Consider the following 17,720-nt stretch of genomic DNA (forward strand, 5'->3'; position numbering starts at 1 on the left):
CAGATTCTATTTCCGCTATTTTCAGTGTGCGACACCCGCTCTCAACTTTGGCTCAACAATAATTCCCTTTTGCCTGCCACTCCCTCTGTGACACACTTAACGGCAGATCACGCAACCCTACACACACACATACACACACACCCACCATCTCGTGCTCTCAAGCCCAGCTCTGCGCCTTTTGTCAGGGGAGCACCACTTAGGCACATTCACACACACACACACACACACACACACACACACACACACACACACACACACACACACACACACACACACACACACACACACACACACACACACACACACACACACACACACACACACACACATTCATGTCTTAATCATTTTCTACCTCACATACAAGGCTTAACCACTTAAGCTGGGTCTCTCTTACTGTCTCGTGCTTGCAGCCTCTCTCACGTGCTCCAGGGCCATCTCCGTGCTCTGATGTGTCTTGTCTGGTCTCGTGTGTGCGTGACTGCGGCTGGGCTTGGCAAGGGCGAATTAGCACAGCGACCCAGTTTGGTGCCAGAGAGACAAGACATTGGTAGTGCATACATTGAACAGCTCTGTCTCTGTCTCTGTCTCTGTCTCTCTGCTGCAACTCCTCTTTATTGTGTGTAGACATGCTAAGCTGTTCCTGCAAGTGCACAATTTAAATTGCTGCGTGGATGCTAATTGCCTCCAACTAATTATAGGTGTGTGTGTGTGTGTGTGTGTGTGTGCGTGTGCGTGTGCGTGTGCGTGTGCGTGTGCGTGTGCGTGTGCGTGCGACGTGCGTGTGTGTCTCTCTGAACCGGTCACATCCAGACACATTCACACTCGTACAGTATACACACACTCACTTACTCCAGTAAACACATTTGACAAGATGTTCACACTGTGCCTAACCAAGAGAGTTTTCCTCCGGCCACAGATTGGTAACACATGACTGAGACTGGTGGATGTACTGAATGTTGTAGAGGTGCTTATGGTGTGGGAAGGGGGGGGGTTGTGGAGTCTGCGGGGAGGCGCAAGGAAACCGGTGTTGCGTGTCTCGTTCGCCTCGTTTAGCTGACAAAATGCTTTTAGCGTTTAATTATCCAATGGTCTGTGATTAATAGGCTTTAATTACTGTAACCCATGGCAACTTTCAATGTGCACAGGTCTCTAAATGAGTGCATCCCATCAAAGAAATATAAACAAAAGGCACATTATAAGAGATTGGAAGTAGTATTCTGAGGGAGGTCATTGGGAGTTTTTTTGCATCAAAAAATTAAGGCATTCCGTATTCATCATCAGGCACACATAATTAAAGTCACATTTTAGCAGAAAAAATTATGTGCATTTGTACTATGATTAATAGTTCAGTGTTATCACACCCCAGAACTTGTTAGATTGAAGCGACTTTTCACCATGAACGTATTACATAGGCCTATTAAACCTTATCCATCCAAGACAACAAACTGACATTTTCATCAGCCAGAAAAATTGTAGCCTTTACCTGTTCATATGCAACTTTGTTGTTGTTGTTGTTGGGGATTTTAACTACCGAAAACCATTGTTTCAACAGTGGCCTGGCCCTACACTGTAAACTGTATTGCCAAAGTGGCAACTAGAACAACTAAGTAGCCACGGCACAAATTGACAAGCGTGAGGCTAGTGGCGGGCATACTGAAAGTATCCAAGGCATTCCATCATGTGACTCACCCACACAGGAGTCTCTGTGCACCTCGAATCCAGCAGAGCAGACACACCTGCCGATGGGCACCAGCCACTCGCCCTCAGCACTGCAGTACATCTTTGGCGTGTCCCTCTCTTCAGCGTGGTCCACGCACTGACCCCTGACCTCCACCAGGGACGAGGAGTCGGCGCCCGTCACCACGTCCGTGAACACCGCCAAGTTACGACCCACGCCCACACATCGCTTATAGTACACCCTCACCGAGGTGAGGGCTATGCACGCCCCGATGTCCTGGAATGCCAAGTAGAAGCCCCGTCGGCTCAGAGGACCGACGCCACGCACCTGTGGGGGACAGCGGAGGAAAACATGGACATCTTTCATTATTATCATCATCATCATCATCCTCCTCTTCTCGCTTCTCCTATCTGTTGTGCTTTAATGCCAGAAAAGATAACTTTCTCCAACAACAGCTTGGGCATATGAACTTCCTGAGATAGGGACAGATAATGGTAGAGACATTGTTAAATGGTCTTGATTAAGATTTTAGATGGAAAGATGGGAGGCGCATCTGGTCTTTTTTGTTTTCCTTTTGAGTTACAGTGTACAATAGGGATTTTGCCTGAACCAACTAGCTCACTTGAACTCAAATATCCTGTGTTATTATTATTCTAGCATTTGCAGCTAAAAAAACAAACTAAACAGTAATAATAACTAAAATATGAACTTAGTTAATCCATAATTAATCACACCTGTCACAGGAAAGGTAAAATTATACTGTCGTTGTCAAAGACTACAATAAAGAAACAGATTGAGCCAGCTGTGTCATGCTCACGACATTCAAAGATTTTGCCTGCCATGCAAAAAAGTTCAATTTGATGTCCTAAGCTGAGAACAGAAAAGATAGCGAGCTAAGCTAAATTACCTCAAAAGAGCTGTTTCAATAAGATTCAATAAGAGAACAAGTTAACTACTGTAATACTGCTAGCAGGCATGCACGCTTAAGGGTGGCATCTTAACTTGTATGTTAGGTTATTATCATTAGGTATTGAGCTTGTGAGTAAGAGTTGATGAAAGGTGTTAGAAACAGCTGTTCTACAGTATGTCAAGGAACAGAGGGGGGGGGAGAGAGAGAGAGAGAGAGAGAGAGAGAGAGAGAGAGAGAGAGAGAGAGAGAGAGAGAGAGAGAGAGAGAGAGAGAGAGAGAGAGAGAGAGAGTTAACACTCTGCGCGAGCGCAGAGTGTTAACTTTATTGTCCCTGAGGGGAAATTTGTCTTGGGCACAGTGCTACAGTCCGTTGCTTTACATAAAAAGAACATCACAAAGAGAGGAATGCCAGTCTCTACCCCTTATTAAAACACTATCACCCCATTACTAGCTTTGTTTAAGAATGTATTCTCTTCACAGTTTTTACCAGGTGCAGCCTGGTCTAGGAAGAGACTGATCAACTAGTCTTTAGTTGATCGTTACTTTCTCAACACTTTTTCATCATAGGCTGTCCTGGCTGTCCTTTACTCCTTTAAGCCAATGGGGACACTTCCCCGTTTTGCCTGTCCTTTAAGCCAATGGGGAGACGGACCGTCCTCCCATGCTATGGGATCATACGCCCTCCCCTGTTTCTCTTCTCCACCTCTCTCATTCACTCTGCTGCGGCTGACGAGCGTGTATCGCCGGCCGGCCGTCAGCGCTGCTTAATGTCGCTCGTTCATTCATTTGCTCCAGGTGTGTAAGCTCAGAAGCTCATTTAAGTGGGCATTGGACAACAGTCTAACCTCCGCGACCGTTTTGCTTGACAAATACAGCAGTAGTTGAGCCCTGTTTGGTTGCTACTGGGCATTCTAATGAGTGCTAACAACAAATGTATGCTCACACACACACACACACACACACACACACACACACGCTCACAAAGAGAAGCACCTGGTATAATATGACTTGTCATTTCTTGTTTCACCATCAAATTGACTGACCATGCAAGCTCTTGTCACAGGGCCTGACTGTAAGCCAAGACGGAAATAGCAAGACATGCTATCTCCGGTTTACTTCCCGTATCTGCGTGACGTAGGTGGGCGCCTTTTAACACATTGAATGCCAAAAACGGTCCGGACCGTTTTTGAGGATCCAAACGAGAAGTGCCGAAAACGGTCCGGACCGTTTTTGACCCAATTCTATTTTTATACATGTGGGGCGCTAAAACGAAACTTTGACATCACCCAAGGAGTTTCTGAGAAGAAGAGGCTGGATCTGGCTCCATGTCAAAAATCCTTCCGGTCGGCGTTTTCAATGTTATCTCCTTGACTAAAAGCTTAATATCTCCATTACTTTTTAACGTGGTGGAAACGAGTCGTTTTCGATCGGCGATCACGCTGCAATGGAGGATCGCGTTAGAAATATTATTGTTCCAGGCGTTATTCGGGACCCTCCGCCGTCTCGCACGCACGCTTTGTTTACATGCACTTCCGCGTCGGGGCTTCTACAGCACGAAACGTATAACGCAAGTGGATGGAAGAAATGCAGGCACTCAACGTATAATATTTTAATAAACCTCTGGCACCCAATGTGTTAAGAAGGCGGAAGCAGGTTGGAGTCTGTTCGTTCCAATGGAAGAGTGAACACGAACACAGCTTCTGAACCATTCTTTAGTCCCATGGTCACTGAACTAAATATTGGACCCGATCGTTACAAGCCACACCATATTTACAAGGTTTTCATACAAAATGAGATCATGAGAAAATCAACTCAACCTTTTTCTATCCCAGCAACACACTCTCGCAAGATTTGGGAAGATATCTGCAGTCTGACGGACGAGACATAGAGGGCTCTGTCCCTTATTTTTAACTCTATGCTCTGGCCCCATAAGATGTTCTAAAAACTTCTTCTAAAAGTTTCTATATGTGAATATAATATGTGAAATCATTATGGACATATTGAAAATGTTATAACATGTGTGTTCTAAAGCTCAATAATATGATTTTTAGGGGTGGGACGATATGGGTATCTCACGATACGATATCTGTGGCCATATTAGGCCCTCGATAACGATAATATCACGATATTCGATATATTGCGATATCACGATATATTGCATGAAATTTCACCAACGATATATCAAGATAGTCCTTGTATTCAATTCATAAACACATAAAATAGCACCAAACAGTTCAAAATCCACAATTACACCAATACATTTTTTTTTTAATATCGATCTTCTTTGGCAGTATATCGATTATTTATCGCGGGAGAAAGTATCGCGATATATCGCGATATCGTCCCACCCCTAATAATTTTCCATTATTAACTGTCTTGGTTGATGGGGCATGATTTGGGATAACATGCGACGCACAACCAATACAATGCTCGCCTCATCCACATGACGTTGTCAGCCAGGGAGGGTGTTGGGTAGCCTGGTAAACCCCCCTCCCTCCGGAAATCTCATTTGCATTTGATTTCAGGAAGGAGGTCTGGGATTGCGCAGGGAGTAAAGCTGCCCGAACACTGCGTGTTCGAACCAATCAGCGGCTGCTAGGGGCGGGATCATCCAATCACCTGCCTAGTAGCTTGAAAAAAATAAAAACCGTCTGTCATCGATTCTGCGACCGGAGTCTCAGATGGGAAGTAGGCTGTGAAACAAATGTGTGTCGCAAGCTTCTTCCATTTGACGGTGTCAGGTTAGGTGTTGGGATGGTCGGGGGAGAAGCAAACCACGCCTACTATTTGTAGGATTTGTGTACTATTTCGCCTAGTGGCTCCAATTGGGATGGTGTCTCTTCCTATATTAACTATCTTTGCTGTAAGTGAGAGCACAATATATTGATAATTGTGTACGTACCTCAGTGTTGAGTTTGAGTCTGCGGACCCCCAGGTCTACCCCAGTGAAGCTCTCATCAGCAGCAATGGTGTCAATCTTATTGAACTGGTTTTCTCTGATGGACGAGCCCGCTGCTCTGTCAGACTCATAGTAGTAGAGGTTGAAGGTTTCCTACAGAAGATACAACAGAGTCATTTGACTGTGTGAGATAAAACATCTATAGTAGGTAACACTTTACTGCGTATTCTATATATAATAGAGCATTTAAAGATCTACTCTATAATGTACTGTATTGCTATATACTAAGTACTACTACAAGTAAAACTACAACTGAGATGAATCATCATCATCATCATCATCATCATCATCATCATTATCATCATTATCATAATAGTTATTATTACACTTTTACTTCCAAAGCTACAAAGCAACAAAACTCTAACCCCAAATCATATTAACACAATTATCAACTTTGATTACAACACTTTGCATTGCAAATATTTTGAATTTACATTAAAACATTCGAAACAAAGCTTGAAAGCCTGCTCAGAGCACAATCATTTGAAAATAAAAGTGGAACGGATAATGCTTGTGTGTCAAGGCATGTTCAGCATACCTCGTCTAACAAATTAGCAATACACATAGCATACAAAATGCCTCATTAGGAAAATGCCTCATTAGAGAATTAATTGAAATGAAATGTGTCTTTAAAAAACAAAAGTATGAATTGTATTTCCAAACGCATCAGGGGCCATGATATTAACAATTATTACTATTATTGATTCATTATTATTAATTACTGACCTGACAAGTATACACACACACACACACACACACACACACACACGCACACGCACACGCACACGCACACACACACGTGTCACTTAACAACCATAGTTTGTCCTTTTGCTATCTGTTGTCTCTCACGCAAGCTATCCTTACTTTCCCCGAACTCCCGCACTCTTTCATATCTTCCTGCTCCCCTGCTGGTCCACCACATGTGCTGTCTATAATCTTACTCACAATCTGCACCTAGCCCTGTGTGTGTGGCGGACACATTACCTTGCAGGTGCCCAGTACACCAGGCATGCTGTTACAGTCCCTCAGGGTGAACTTGACCTCAATGTAGATCCGCCTGGCTCCATCGCGAGGGATCCACACTGTTCTCAGCCAGTTGTTCTGACTTGGACTCATCACGTTGCATACCTGCTCAGAAAATAATAATAATAATTAGGGCCGGGACTTTATCGCGTTAATTTCGATCAATTAATTACAGAAAAATTATCGCGTTAATTTCAATCAATTAATTACAGAAAAATTATCGCGTTTAAAAAATTAACGCATTTTAATCGCACCTAATTTTGCAACGCGGAACGTTTATCACTGGACGAGTTTCAGACCGACCGATCATACCAGCGCACCAACCGACGTGCACTTCTCAGACAACAACAAAGTAGACTGCAGCCAGCACAATGCATGAAAACATGAGTGAAGACGCGCCTGCATAGCCTGCTTGATAATGTTGGCTGGGAAAATCAGAATCTGTAATGGATGCCCCCCCCCCACGCACGTGTTTGTCCCGTTTGGGGGGGGGCTGTGCGTGGGGGGGGTGCACGATGCGGTGCGGGTCACATGCGCGCGATTTTTATTAATAATTAATTAAACTACTATAAAACAACAGTAACAACAACACACTCTACCAACCTCCAGTGGTGGAAAATAGCAGATCTACAAGCTCATAATGCCATGCGCTTGTAGATCTGCTATTTTCACATGGTTACTGTATGTTTTATAATAATAATCTAAATCTACAATGTAACTAGTAACTAAAGTTTTCAAATAAGTGTAGTGGAGTAAAAATACAATATTTGCCTCTGAGATGTAGTGGAGTTACTGGAGTAGAAGTAAAAGTATTAGAAATTGGAAATACTCGAGAGTCAAGTGCAAATACCTCAAAATTTTACTTAAGTACAGTTCTTGAGTACATGTACTTAAAGAAAATCCATTTGAAAAAATTGCTTTTCACTGTTCTCAGGTCAAATATTGATATGCGATTAAAATGTGATTAATTGCGATTAATTAATTACAAAGCCTCTAATTAATTAGATCCCAGCCCTAATAATAATAATGATAATAATAATAACAATAACAATAACAATTATAACAATAACAATAACAATAACAATAATAACAATAATAATAACAACAATAATAATTGTAATAATAATAATAACAATAATAATAACACTGTATGGATCTTCAAGTTTCAATGTAACCAAATGGGCCGTCATTTTGTTACAATTGTGCAATCTCTGAGTTGCAAATGGATACATTAACACTGACAATTATACTGTGTAGGAGTGACACAATAAATCAAATAATCACAGAGTGAATCGACAGAAAGAATTGTGTTAAATTCAATTCTAGCAATCCAATAATCAGTTTAGCCATGCAGCATGTAAGCTAATGTGTGCAATTTATGACTTCATCAAAGTGTGAATGCTGTGTCTAAATGAATCACACTGTAGATTAATTCAATAATTGAAAAAATTATAGACAGATAAATTGATACTAAATTGAATAACAAGAAGTACAAGGAAAAAAACATACAATAGTAAAATAAAGTAAGGTAAAATGAGGAGAAAAGGAGGTGGAGTGAGAATGATAAAAAAAAAATCATTATGAACCATTTGTGTCATCGTCATTTTCATGCTGACGGTGGCGTGTGGCTTTGTTACAGAAGTTGCAAAGCACACACATATCCAGCCATATGTAGGCCTGCACACCTAGACAGAACTGATGCTGTGACACAAATGCAGCGGATTGGCCCAGAGAGCAGCAGAGATGGATGGCCACACACTGAGACTATTACACACCTGGTAGGTGTGGATGGGACTGAAGTACTCGTCCATTTCATTAATGGCATCCCACTGCGGAGAGACAAGGGAGGCGGGTGGAAAGACAGAGAGAGAAACAAGTTCAGATTAATATGCGCATCTACGACAGAATTCTGTAAATTCCCAAATGATTACCTGTGCAATACCCATCTCCCTAACCACGTTAAGAGATTATTATTTTTCATCTCAAGTGCGACGATTTGACGACTTTTACCAAACAAGCGGCAGCCAATGCGACTCTGGCAGGTGTACAAAAGCTGTCGCCATAATTGAAAAACAATACTGTCTATTTCATGATTCCAGGTTATTGATTTCAGATCCTGCTCATAAAGCATGAGACTCGAGAGTGCTGTGTACCATAGTAGTGGCTTAATGGGTAATTACAGTCCGAATGATGACATTGTAAATGCAAATTAAGTAAATGTTATAGAAACTTCAAAAGGCACTTATTTGGTTCATTGTCTGGAAATGTCTTCTGACCACAGCATGAACAGTTTTACAATGGAATAAATACCACAATTAAGGCATGCTATGCTAATATATTCCTTTCCAGCATGTCGGTGAGAGATGCTAAATGCAGGCAATCATGTGTTCTACATCTCAGGACAGAGGAATTTGCTTAATGTAATTCCATTGGGAAGCAGTCATTGTAATGAGATGAACCTCTTGTATGTGATTAGATACATTGTTTACTGAACGCCTCGGCAAGGCGTAATAGAATTATGCAGGGAACCATTAAGGGAAATGTTTGTGTGTGTGTGTGTGTGTGTGTGTGTGTGTGTGTGTGTACACACACACACACACACACACACACACACACACACACACACACACACACACACACACACACATACAGTAGACTGTATATATATACTGTAAATATGAAATGTGTGTTTATGTGGTGTTGGTTTAAAGGAGAATTTTGGACTAAGTTTTTCTTACCTTTTCTATGATGTTATGATATCTTAGGATGAATGGTACAGTAGAAAATTTTCATAACTCCATCCCGGGTCCGCTACAGCTTAAAACGTGCGCGGATAGGCCTTGCGCTAGATCGCATATTTTGATAGTTTTTTTTAGATCATAGTGACAGAACACTATGCAACCAAAAAAATATATATATATCTAAGTCTCGCTAGACGAGATTTCAATCTCGTCTAGCGTTTACTGTTGTATTGTATATTCAAATATGTGATCTAACGCAAGGCCTATCCGCGCACGTTTTAAGCTGTGGCGGACCCAGGATGGAGTTATGAAAATGTTCTACTGTACCATTCATCCTAAGATATCATAACATCATAGAAAAGTTAAGAAAAACTTAGTCCAAAATTCTCCTTTAAGTGTTGCATACATTGTTGCTGCCTTTCTAACTACATCCGGTACAAGAAGAAACTGAATCACAGAAAATACTGTAGTATAGTGCTACTGTGATGTGATGTGATGTGATGTGAGTTACACTGCGGAGAACCCCAGACAGATAGACAGATTTCAGATTTCATGCCGCATGACATGCTGGGAGGTTTCAATTCCCAATCTTTACCATTTCCCACCAGGTACTGCAATTTTAGTAGATACTGTATGAATTGTGGATGACACCATACGCCATCAGTCTGATTACAGACAACGATCAGACGTACAGTATGGCCTATAGAGAGGAAGTGAGAGCCCTGACATTGTGGTGTCAGGATTACAACTCTTATCATAACATCAGCAAAACAAAGGAGATGATTGTGAAATAAAAGAAGGTGCAGGGACCACACACCCTCATTCACATCAACACGACTGCAGTGGAGAGAGTGAGTAGATTCAAGTTCTTTGCAACAAACTGGGCTGGTCACATCATGTGGGCACTGTTGTCAAGCCGCATGGCTTTACAGAGGGTGGTTAAATCCACACAGCAAGTCACTGGGACTGAGCTGCCAGCCATGCAAGACCTCTACTCCCAGAACATTAGGGTGATGGTTCAGAGAATCTTCAAAGATCCTAGTCACCCCAGCAATAGACTGTTCACTCTGCAGGCTCAGGTACAGTTTCTCTCCCCACGTACAGTATAAACTGTAACAGGATTAAAGTTTACAGGTACCGAATGCACATGCCATTCAGTTTTTGTACTGCCATTTCTTGTCTATACTGCTGTTTTTCAGTATTATACTGCACTTTAAAATGTTTAGTTTACTGCCGCCAGTTGTTAAAACCTTGAAACGTCTTGTGAAAGGCACCGATATGGTTTTATATGGTGGCTTATAATAAGCAGACCTGGCAACACTGGCAGAGAGGGAGAGAGCGTGAGATTGCATTGGGGATAATGGCTTGCGCAGTCTTCTCTTAAAGGTTTTATTATTGTAACGCCCAAACCACACCTATGCATAGTGCGACTGCAGGCAGGCAGGCAGGCAGGCAGGCAGGCAGGCAGGCAGGCAGGCAGGCAGGCAGGCAGGCAGGCAGGCAGGCACGCAGGCACGCACGCACGCACGCACGCACGCACGCACGCACGCACGCACGCACGCACGCACGCACGCACGCACGCACACACACACACACACACACACACACACACACACACACACACACACACACACACACACACACACACACACTGGAAGCATACACCTTCAAGATAAAAGGGTCATTCAACCGTGGGGCAGCCAACATGGTGCCGAACATAAGAGAGCCTTCACATTTTCAAATGCCTGTTGACATGTGTCAGATAAGATACTTGGCCTTTTTTTAACTGAAAACTCAATACTATTTTTTTTGTGGCTGGACGGGGATATTTGAATAATGATTCAACCTTAGTGCCCTAACCAAACACCCTGCCCAAATAGGTCACACTTTGCCAGACCAGTTTGTCAAGCAGTGCTTGAGTAGGCCTACGCTGTATATACTGAGACTCAGACCATGCATCACTGTAAATTAAGACATTGTCAAGGTAGCCTACTGTAAACCACGCATCCCTCCAGACCTGTCACCACCCGGTTCAGGAAGCTGCTGGCATATTGCAGAGACCAAAAGGCATCACGGTAAAGTTGTACAGACCAGATGACATCGTGAATGCAACACTAGCTGGTCTCAGGGTTCCTGCATTACATTCATGCATTTTCTCTCACACACCACACTCATCCATACACGGCAGACACGACTGACCTAACAATTATTCATACTGACAGGTTGCATTTGGTTTATTTTGTGCTATTTAGGTTTAAATAAATTACTTTTTTTGCATTTTAATTCATGACTAGACTTTTTGTCACTGACTTACATATCTGGTTTGTGACGCAGCTTTCAGATCCCATGCAGGTCTTGGTTTGCTTCTGTGTGCATGAACAATCCAAATCTGAATATTTGCAATGCAATAATTTGACTTTGATACAAAATGCACATTTAAAACAAATATTATTTTTTTTACCCACCAGTAGATTGGCATGCAGCCATGTCAATCAAACAAAGCTACTTCTGCAAATAACAGATTCAAAAGGCTCGAAATCAGTTAACAGTTAACAAGATAACTTGGGCCTTATAGTCACACACCACAACACATATTTACTCCTATTCCATGGAAGAAATGAGCTTCAGCCTGAAGCCTAAGGTGAATGTGGCCCAGTGGACTGACTCAGAAAATGGCAATTATAAAGACTGTCTTAAGTGAATGTCTTTCTATATATAGCACCTTAGCCCTCAACAGTGCACACACTTTATTATAGCCTATCATGTACAGCAGTGTATATCAACCTTTTTGGTGCCAAGGCACACCTGGCATAGCCAAAATATCCCAGGGCACACCTAGATATACGATATATATATATATATATATATATATATATATATATATATATATATATATATACACACACACACACACACACACACACACACACACACACACACACACACACACACACACACACACACACACACAGAGAGAGAGAGATTATTGGGCAAGTATAAAGAAACCTTGACCATTACAAATATATAAATCTTTGGGTCACTTCAAGTTCTTCTTTGGTAAGTATATTTGGTACCCAAAATACTTCTAATATCTGATAATAATATCTAATAATCTGATCCTGATAGCGTTATTGCGGACGCATGCGCTGTTGCCCACTACAGACGAACACAAAAACTCTCGCCCCAAAACAGTCACCCCCGGGGAAATCCGGTGATATTCACCTGGTATTCCTAAACGTAACCTCATTAAACTATGCCTAAACCTAACCTTATTCCTAAACGTAACCTCAGTAAAACTAACAATATGGCTAACCGTAAACTTATGTCTAACCTTATCCTCAGTAAAACAAATACATTAATACAAGAACCGCTGGTCCGCGAAAAGAAATGGGGGCGAGCGTGTTTTGGGGCGAGTTTTCCGGTTATATCCACGGCACCGCGGCTTGAGTTGCAAGAGATTCTCTCCGTGGCGTCGAGGAGTAATTAAACACTACAAACGTTGACACAAACACACTGGAGTGATTTAGAAGCACTTTATAAGAAAACTTATGTATTGTTTTGTTGTTGGACATTCATCATGGCAGGTTATAACATGGGCTTTTGGGACAGGACAGCCCCTCTTAGCAGGTACGACGTTCAGGTCCGCCGTATCGACCCGTTCCGACCCACTTAGTAATACTGACTGAGTGCCAAAGCATGTAGGCCTACCCTGTGCCCTTATACAGTACCAGGTAGGACAACATATTTGCATTCCTATGGGTGATGGTCGCTACACTGAATGGACTCGGCCGTGGCTGTGTGTGAAACGGATGATGGCTGTATCAATTGACGGACGATCGGCGCTATTGTTCTCGAGGGGCTGGGTTCACACTTTCTTCAAACGGCGCGGAACACCTCAGCAGTACTCGCGGACCAAAATTGGGACGTTTGCCAGGGTTGATATTCACTGATGTACAGTAAGTAGCAATTGTCAGTATTTACATGCTTGTGTGCAGAGCGGTAGTGCATAAACAGACTCCATGTGCTCATGTGCTCATGTACTGCGTTTATCCCACAGCTCGTAGCATGTCGGCCCTGAGCTGAAAGTCTTATGCAGGTGGCAGGGTAATTGAAAGGGAAAGAGTTGACCCTGGAAAGCACTTGGCTAGACCCAAATGAACTTGGCCTGCAGCTAAGAAGACTGCCCCCCCGCCCCCCCCCCCCATGCCCACCACTTCCCCCAAGGCCCCAGCAGCAACAAAAAAAACATCCTCCGCAATAATTAAGATGTAGGAAGTGATCTCACCCGTCTTATACCTCCCCTCTCGCTCATCCTCTCATCTTTATCTGCTAAATTGAAACCGTCCTTGAACTTGTGAAGACCCCGACTAATTAGTGGGGTGTATAGCCTCCCTATCTTCCTCATTATTCCCTCCTTGGCAGTGCTTCACTCTCATACCACTGCATTTCCTGGGAAATCTTAGAGGCTTTTTTTTTTTTTGCTTTCTTGTAATTTTTGATGACTGAAAGGAGCCGGAAGGCAGATATATTGGGAGTGTGGAAGTTTAGAACTGGGAGGGATGAGATTGAATGGAGGTTGTTGTTGTTGAGCTGTGATAATAACAGTTCTTGGAGCAGAGAGATGCAGACCGGGACAAGGAGAGAGGGAGAAACATTCCACACGGCTGGTTTATCTTCAGAGGGAGTGATAAGAGATTTTTCTATTCCTGTGACAATATAACAGGCTTTCAGAGGGTGACAGAGAGTGACAGTGAAGTGTGTGTGTGTGTGTGTGTGTGTGTGTGTGTGTGTGTGTGTGTGTGTGTGTGTGTGTGTGTGTGTGTGTGTGTGTGTGTGTGTGTGTGTGTGTGTGTGTGTGTGTGTGTGTGTGTGTGTGTGTGTGTGTGTGTGTGTGTGAGTGAGTGAGTGAGTGAGTGAGTGAGTGAGTGAGTGAGTGAGTGAGTGAGTGAGAGAGGAAAATGAAGACACAACTTAATTGGCTGTAAATTGCACATCTGTTTCTTGCCTGCATGTCAACACTCTATCGCTCATCAGGGTCAATCAGACATGGCAGCCTTATAAGCACGCACTGTACAGAAATAAAATGGGTATGACACACACACACACACACACACACAAACACACACACACACACACACACACACACACACACACACACACACACACACACACAATATATACTGTACATATACTGTATACACATCGTGCATTGATTGGGGAGCCGCTCTGTGTTGTGTTGCCAGTGCAAGACTAAATACACACCATGGGATCACATGACCTTCATTTTACATCCTCTAGTCTGTTGATGATTTGAGGATTGTAGAAAATAATGTCAAGGTCCGGCCGGCTCCCACCTACTGTAGCTCATCTTTTTTTACCGCTTTGTAAACCAGAGCGCAGTCGGAGTTCCGCCATGGCTGCTGACAGACATCCTGATCCTTCCTGAACTAGATGCTAACGAACAGAGATAAATGGATCTTCGCTGTCTAAGTCCCAAGGCTGTGGACAAAAGGTTCAAAAATAAACCCACAGTGCTGATGGTATCTCTCATGTCGGATAATTGTGTTTCTAATTGAGACGCATGGGGTCAGTCAATCAGTCAAACGGCAAAGGCCCTTTATAGCAATTAATGGCCATCTGACCCACATGCATGTATTCCACTGATTCCCTCTCCTCTCTCTAATCTCACTCTATTTTGTTTTTGTTGTTGTTGTTTTTTGTTTGTTTTAGTTTTTTCCAGCAAGCATCTTTTTGGACTACGAAGTTGAGATTTTCGTTGTCTGTAGATGTTCATTTCGAGCAGGATAAAATGGTACAATATCTGCTTTTTTATGCAGTCACCTCTGAAGCTGAAAGAATATCACAGGGGACCAGGAATTAATTATGAGTTTATGATGAATTAATGTATGAGTTCATCATTAATTCATCATTAATTAAGCGTTAATTACGTGTATGAATTTGTCTGCTCAAGTAGGCTGGCCCTGTAAAAAACTAAATGAAAAACAAAAACAAAAGGATGGATGGTTGTTTGTCTTTGAGTTGGTTAACAGGCAATTGCTGTTTTATTGAGCCATGAATATATGTATTTACAATAGTCAAATAGTGATGAGATAAAAGCATGGATGAGCTTAACTGGAAGTTATAAAACAAAATAAATTAAAATAAAATACAAATAAAGATTTATGTTCCTCATAATCTCTCAAGACAGATTCTGCTAACAAAAGAATCTGTCAGCACCGCTGTCCTAAACATGTAGTGTTGTTGTTAGTAGGAAAAAGCACAGAAGCACCCGGGAGGAAGTGGACTAAGAAAGGGGAGGGGCCAAACCGAGTTCCTGTTTCTACACAAAAAAGGAGGTGGTACCGCCAGCGGTAAAAACAAAGGGAAAAGATTATTGACTCCTGTTACTTGACCATCGAAGAAGAGGTTGGAGTCAAAAATCATGTCCAGACTAGTTTAAAACAAACACATTGATAACTTTAGATTACATTTCCAGAACTGCCGATCCGACCGATATGAACATACAGTATGGACATACATGGATATCCATCCAGTTGTCCATAACCGCCGATCCAACAAATATGCCCATATATGGGCATGCCAATATACAGGGTAAGGGTATACTAATGACATCAGGGATCTCCATATACAGGCATGCCAATATACAGGGTATGGGCATAATCTCCATATATGGGCATAAAAGGGACTCAGACAGACGGGTGCAACGGGTACTCTGACAAAGCCCCCGACACTATGACTCAGACATATCGGTCGGATCGGCAGTGCGACGTAGGTGTTAGGGCCGCATAGCAGCCCAAACCTCCAGTGTTTTAAACGTACTTCTAGTTCAGCAGCTAAACTGAAATCTTGCATTCATTGCCACAACTCTTGTAACTACATTTGCATTGTTGTCATCACTTTTACTCCTTTGCATGGTGCGTGTGATTCCTCATCTGGCCCTGCATTCAACCCCCACACAAACAACCTGCCACCACTGCCACAGCCACAGGCTGGAACCTGACACTGCAGATGCCATACGTTGGAGCAAAGGAGTTAAAAGACAAGAGAGAAAAGAGAAGAACTCTGTCTTCTGTGGAAGATCTCATTTCAGATTAGGTGTGTTCGATGGAGGATTACTTTGAGTCTATAATGTACAGTGAGAGTGAGTATGGCAGAGCAGGAGAGAAAGCAAGACCGAGAAAGCAGAGAGAGGGATAGGGGAGGGGAGGGAGAGTTTCATGAAGATAGATAAAAAGTCAGAGGATGATGGCTATGTATTGTACTGTAGCTCACTGAGGCCTATAGTCTGAGGACAGTGTTCATGTGTATCAGCAGCACAATTGATAGGTTCACGTTTGACACAGCAATGCCGGTACAACAGACTAAAAAGGTGGGTGTAATGAAAATGGGCAATTCCCCCACAAGAACCCTGACTTTAATTGCATTTTATATTGTCATTTCTGTTTGGTTAGTACTCCTTATTATCCAACCATGTACATCCATAATGTATATTTTGGCAGGTAGATATGTCTTTGGTCAAACTTGCACAGATGTCGGCAGAATATTGCTAACATATCTACATCAGGAATGTTATCCACTGTGATTATTTTGGAATACTTGGGAATCTTAGTGTTGATGGAACTCAGATACAACACTGCACTTGATATTTGTCTGCCAAGTGTGCCAGTTTACCTGCCTCAAAATAGAGGCCATTTTGGTGGTGGCATTTCAAGTTTAATGCAGGGAACTACAGTACGTGATGTTGCAGGTCTGACTATTAAGTCAGTAGAAATATCAGGCTCAACACCTTTCTGCCTCAAATACTATCAGCCAGTCAGACTTAATAACTCAGTCCCCTGTATGTGTGTGTGTGTGTGTGTGTGTGTGTGTGTGTGTGTGTGTGTGTGTGTGTGTGTGTGTGTGTGTGTGTGTGTGTGTGTGTGTGTGTGTGTGTGTGTGTGTGTGTGTGTGTGTGTGTGTGTGTGTGTGTGTGTGTGTGTGTGTGTGTGTGTGTGTGTGTGAGGGCACTTTGACAGCGATAACCTTTGCAAAATAGAAGTGTTAATTGCTTTGGTCCAGGATCAGTGGGGGAGATGGTGTAATTACACTTTGGATAAAGGCGTACACCATTAGAAATTCAGACCATCAATTGCTACCTATTCCAAGGTGCTATTCCTACATTACAACGTGTGCATGTGGTATGCGCAAGTTAAAGACATATATTTCAAGAGAAAGACAAATGAAAAGAAAGTCAAGAAAAATAAATGGTTTTGCATGGTGTTTAATTACAACCAGAAGTCATCACCATACCGGTGATTTTTGTCAAACTTCATTTTTTGCCACTGACAAACAAAAGAGTGGTCATTAATATTACCAGAAATACATAGACATTAGACCTAGCCCTAAATG

The 17,720-nt window shown here is 42.5% G+C and overlaps 1 protein-coding gene across 1 annotated transcript in view; it reads right to left on the bottom strand.

Moving 5' to 3' along the window:
• Window positions 1-17,720, bottom strand: part of epha8 (eph receptor A8) — a 101,934-nt gene that overhangs the window by 45,623 nt on the left and 38,591 nt on the right. Inside the window, exons 3-6 of the mRNA XM_080423720.1 lie at window positions 8,346-8,399; window positions 6,532-6,675; window positions 5,491-5,640; window positions 1,690-2,005 (exon numbers count right to left, since the gene is read on the bottom strand). Coding sequence (XP_080279846.1) covers window positions 1,690-2,005; window positions 5,491-5,640; window positions 6,532-6,675; window positions 8,346-8,399 — 664 coding nt within the window. The remainder of the gene's footprint in view (window positions 1-1,689; window positions 2,006-5,490; window positions 5,641-6,531; window positions 6,676-8,345; window positions 8,400-17,720) is intronic.

Source organism: Gymnoscopelus braueri, assembly GCF_963280865.1.
Source record: "Gymnoscopelus braueri genome assembly, chromosome: 3".
Lineage (NCBI taxonomy): Eukaryota > Metazoa > Chordata > Actinopteri > Myctophiformes > Myctophidae > Gymnoscopelus > Gymnoscopelus braueri.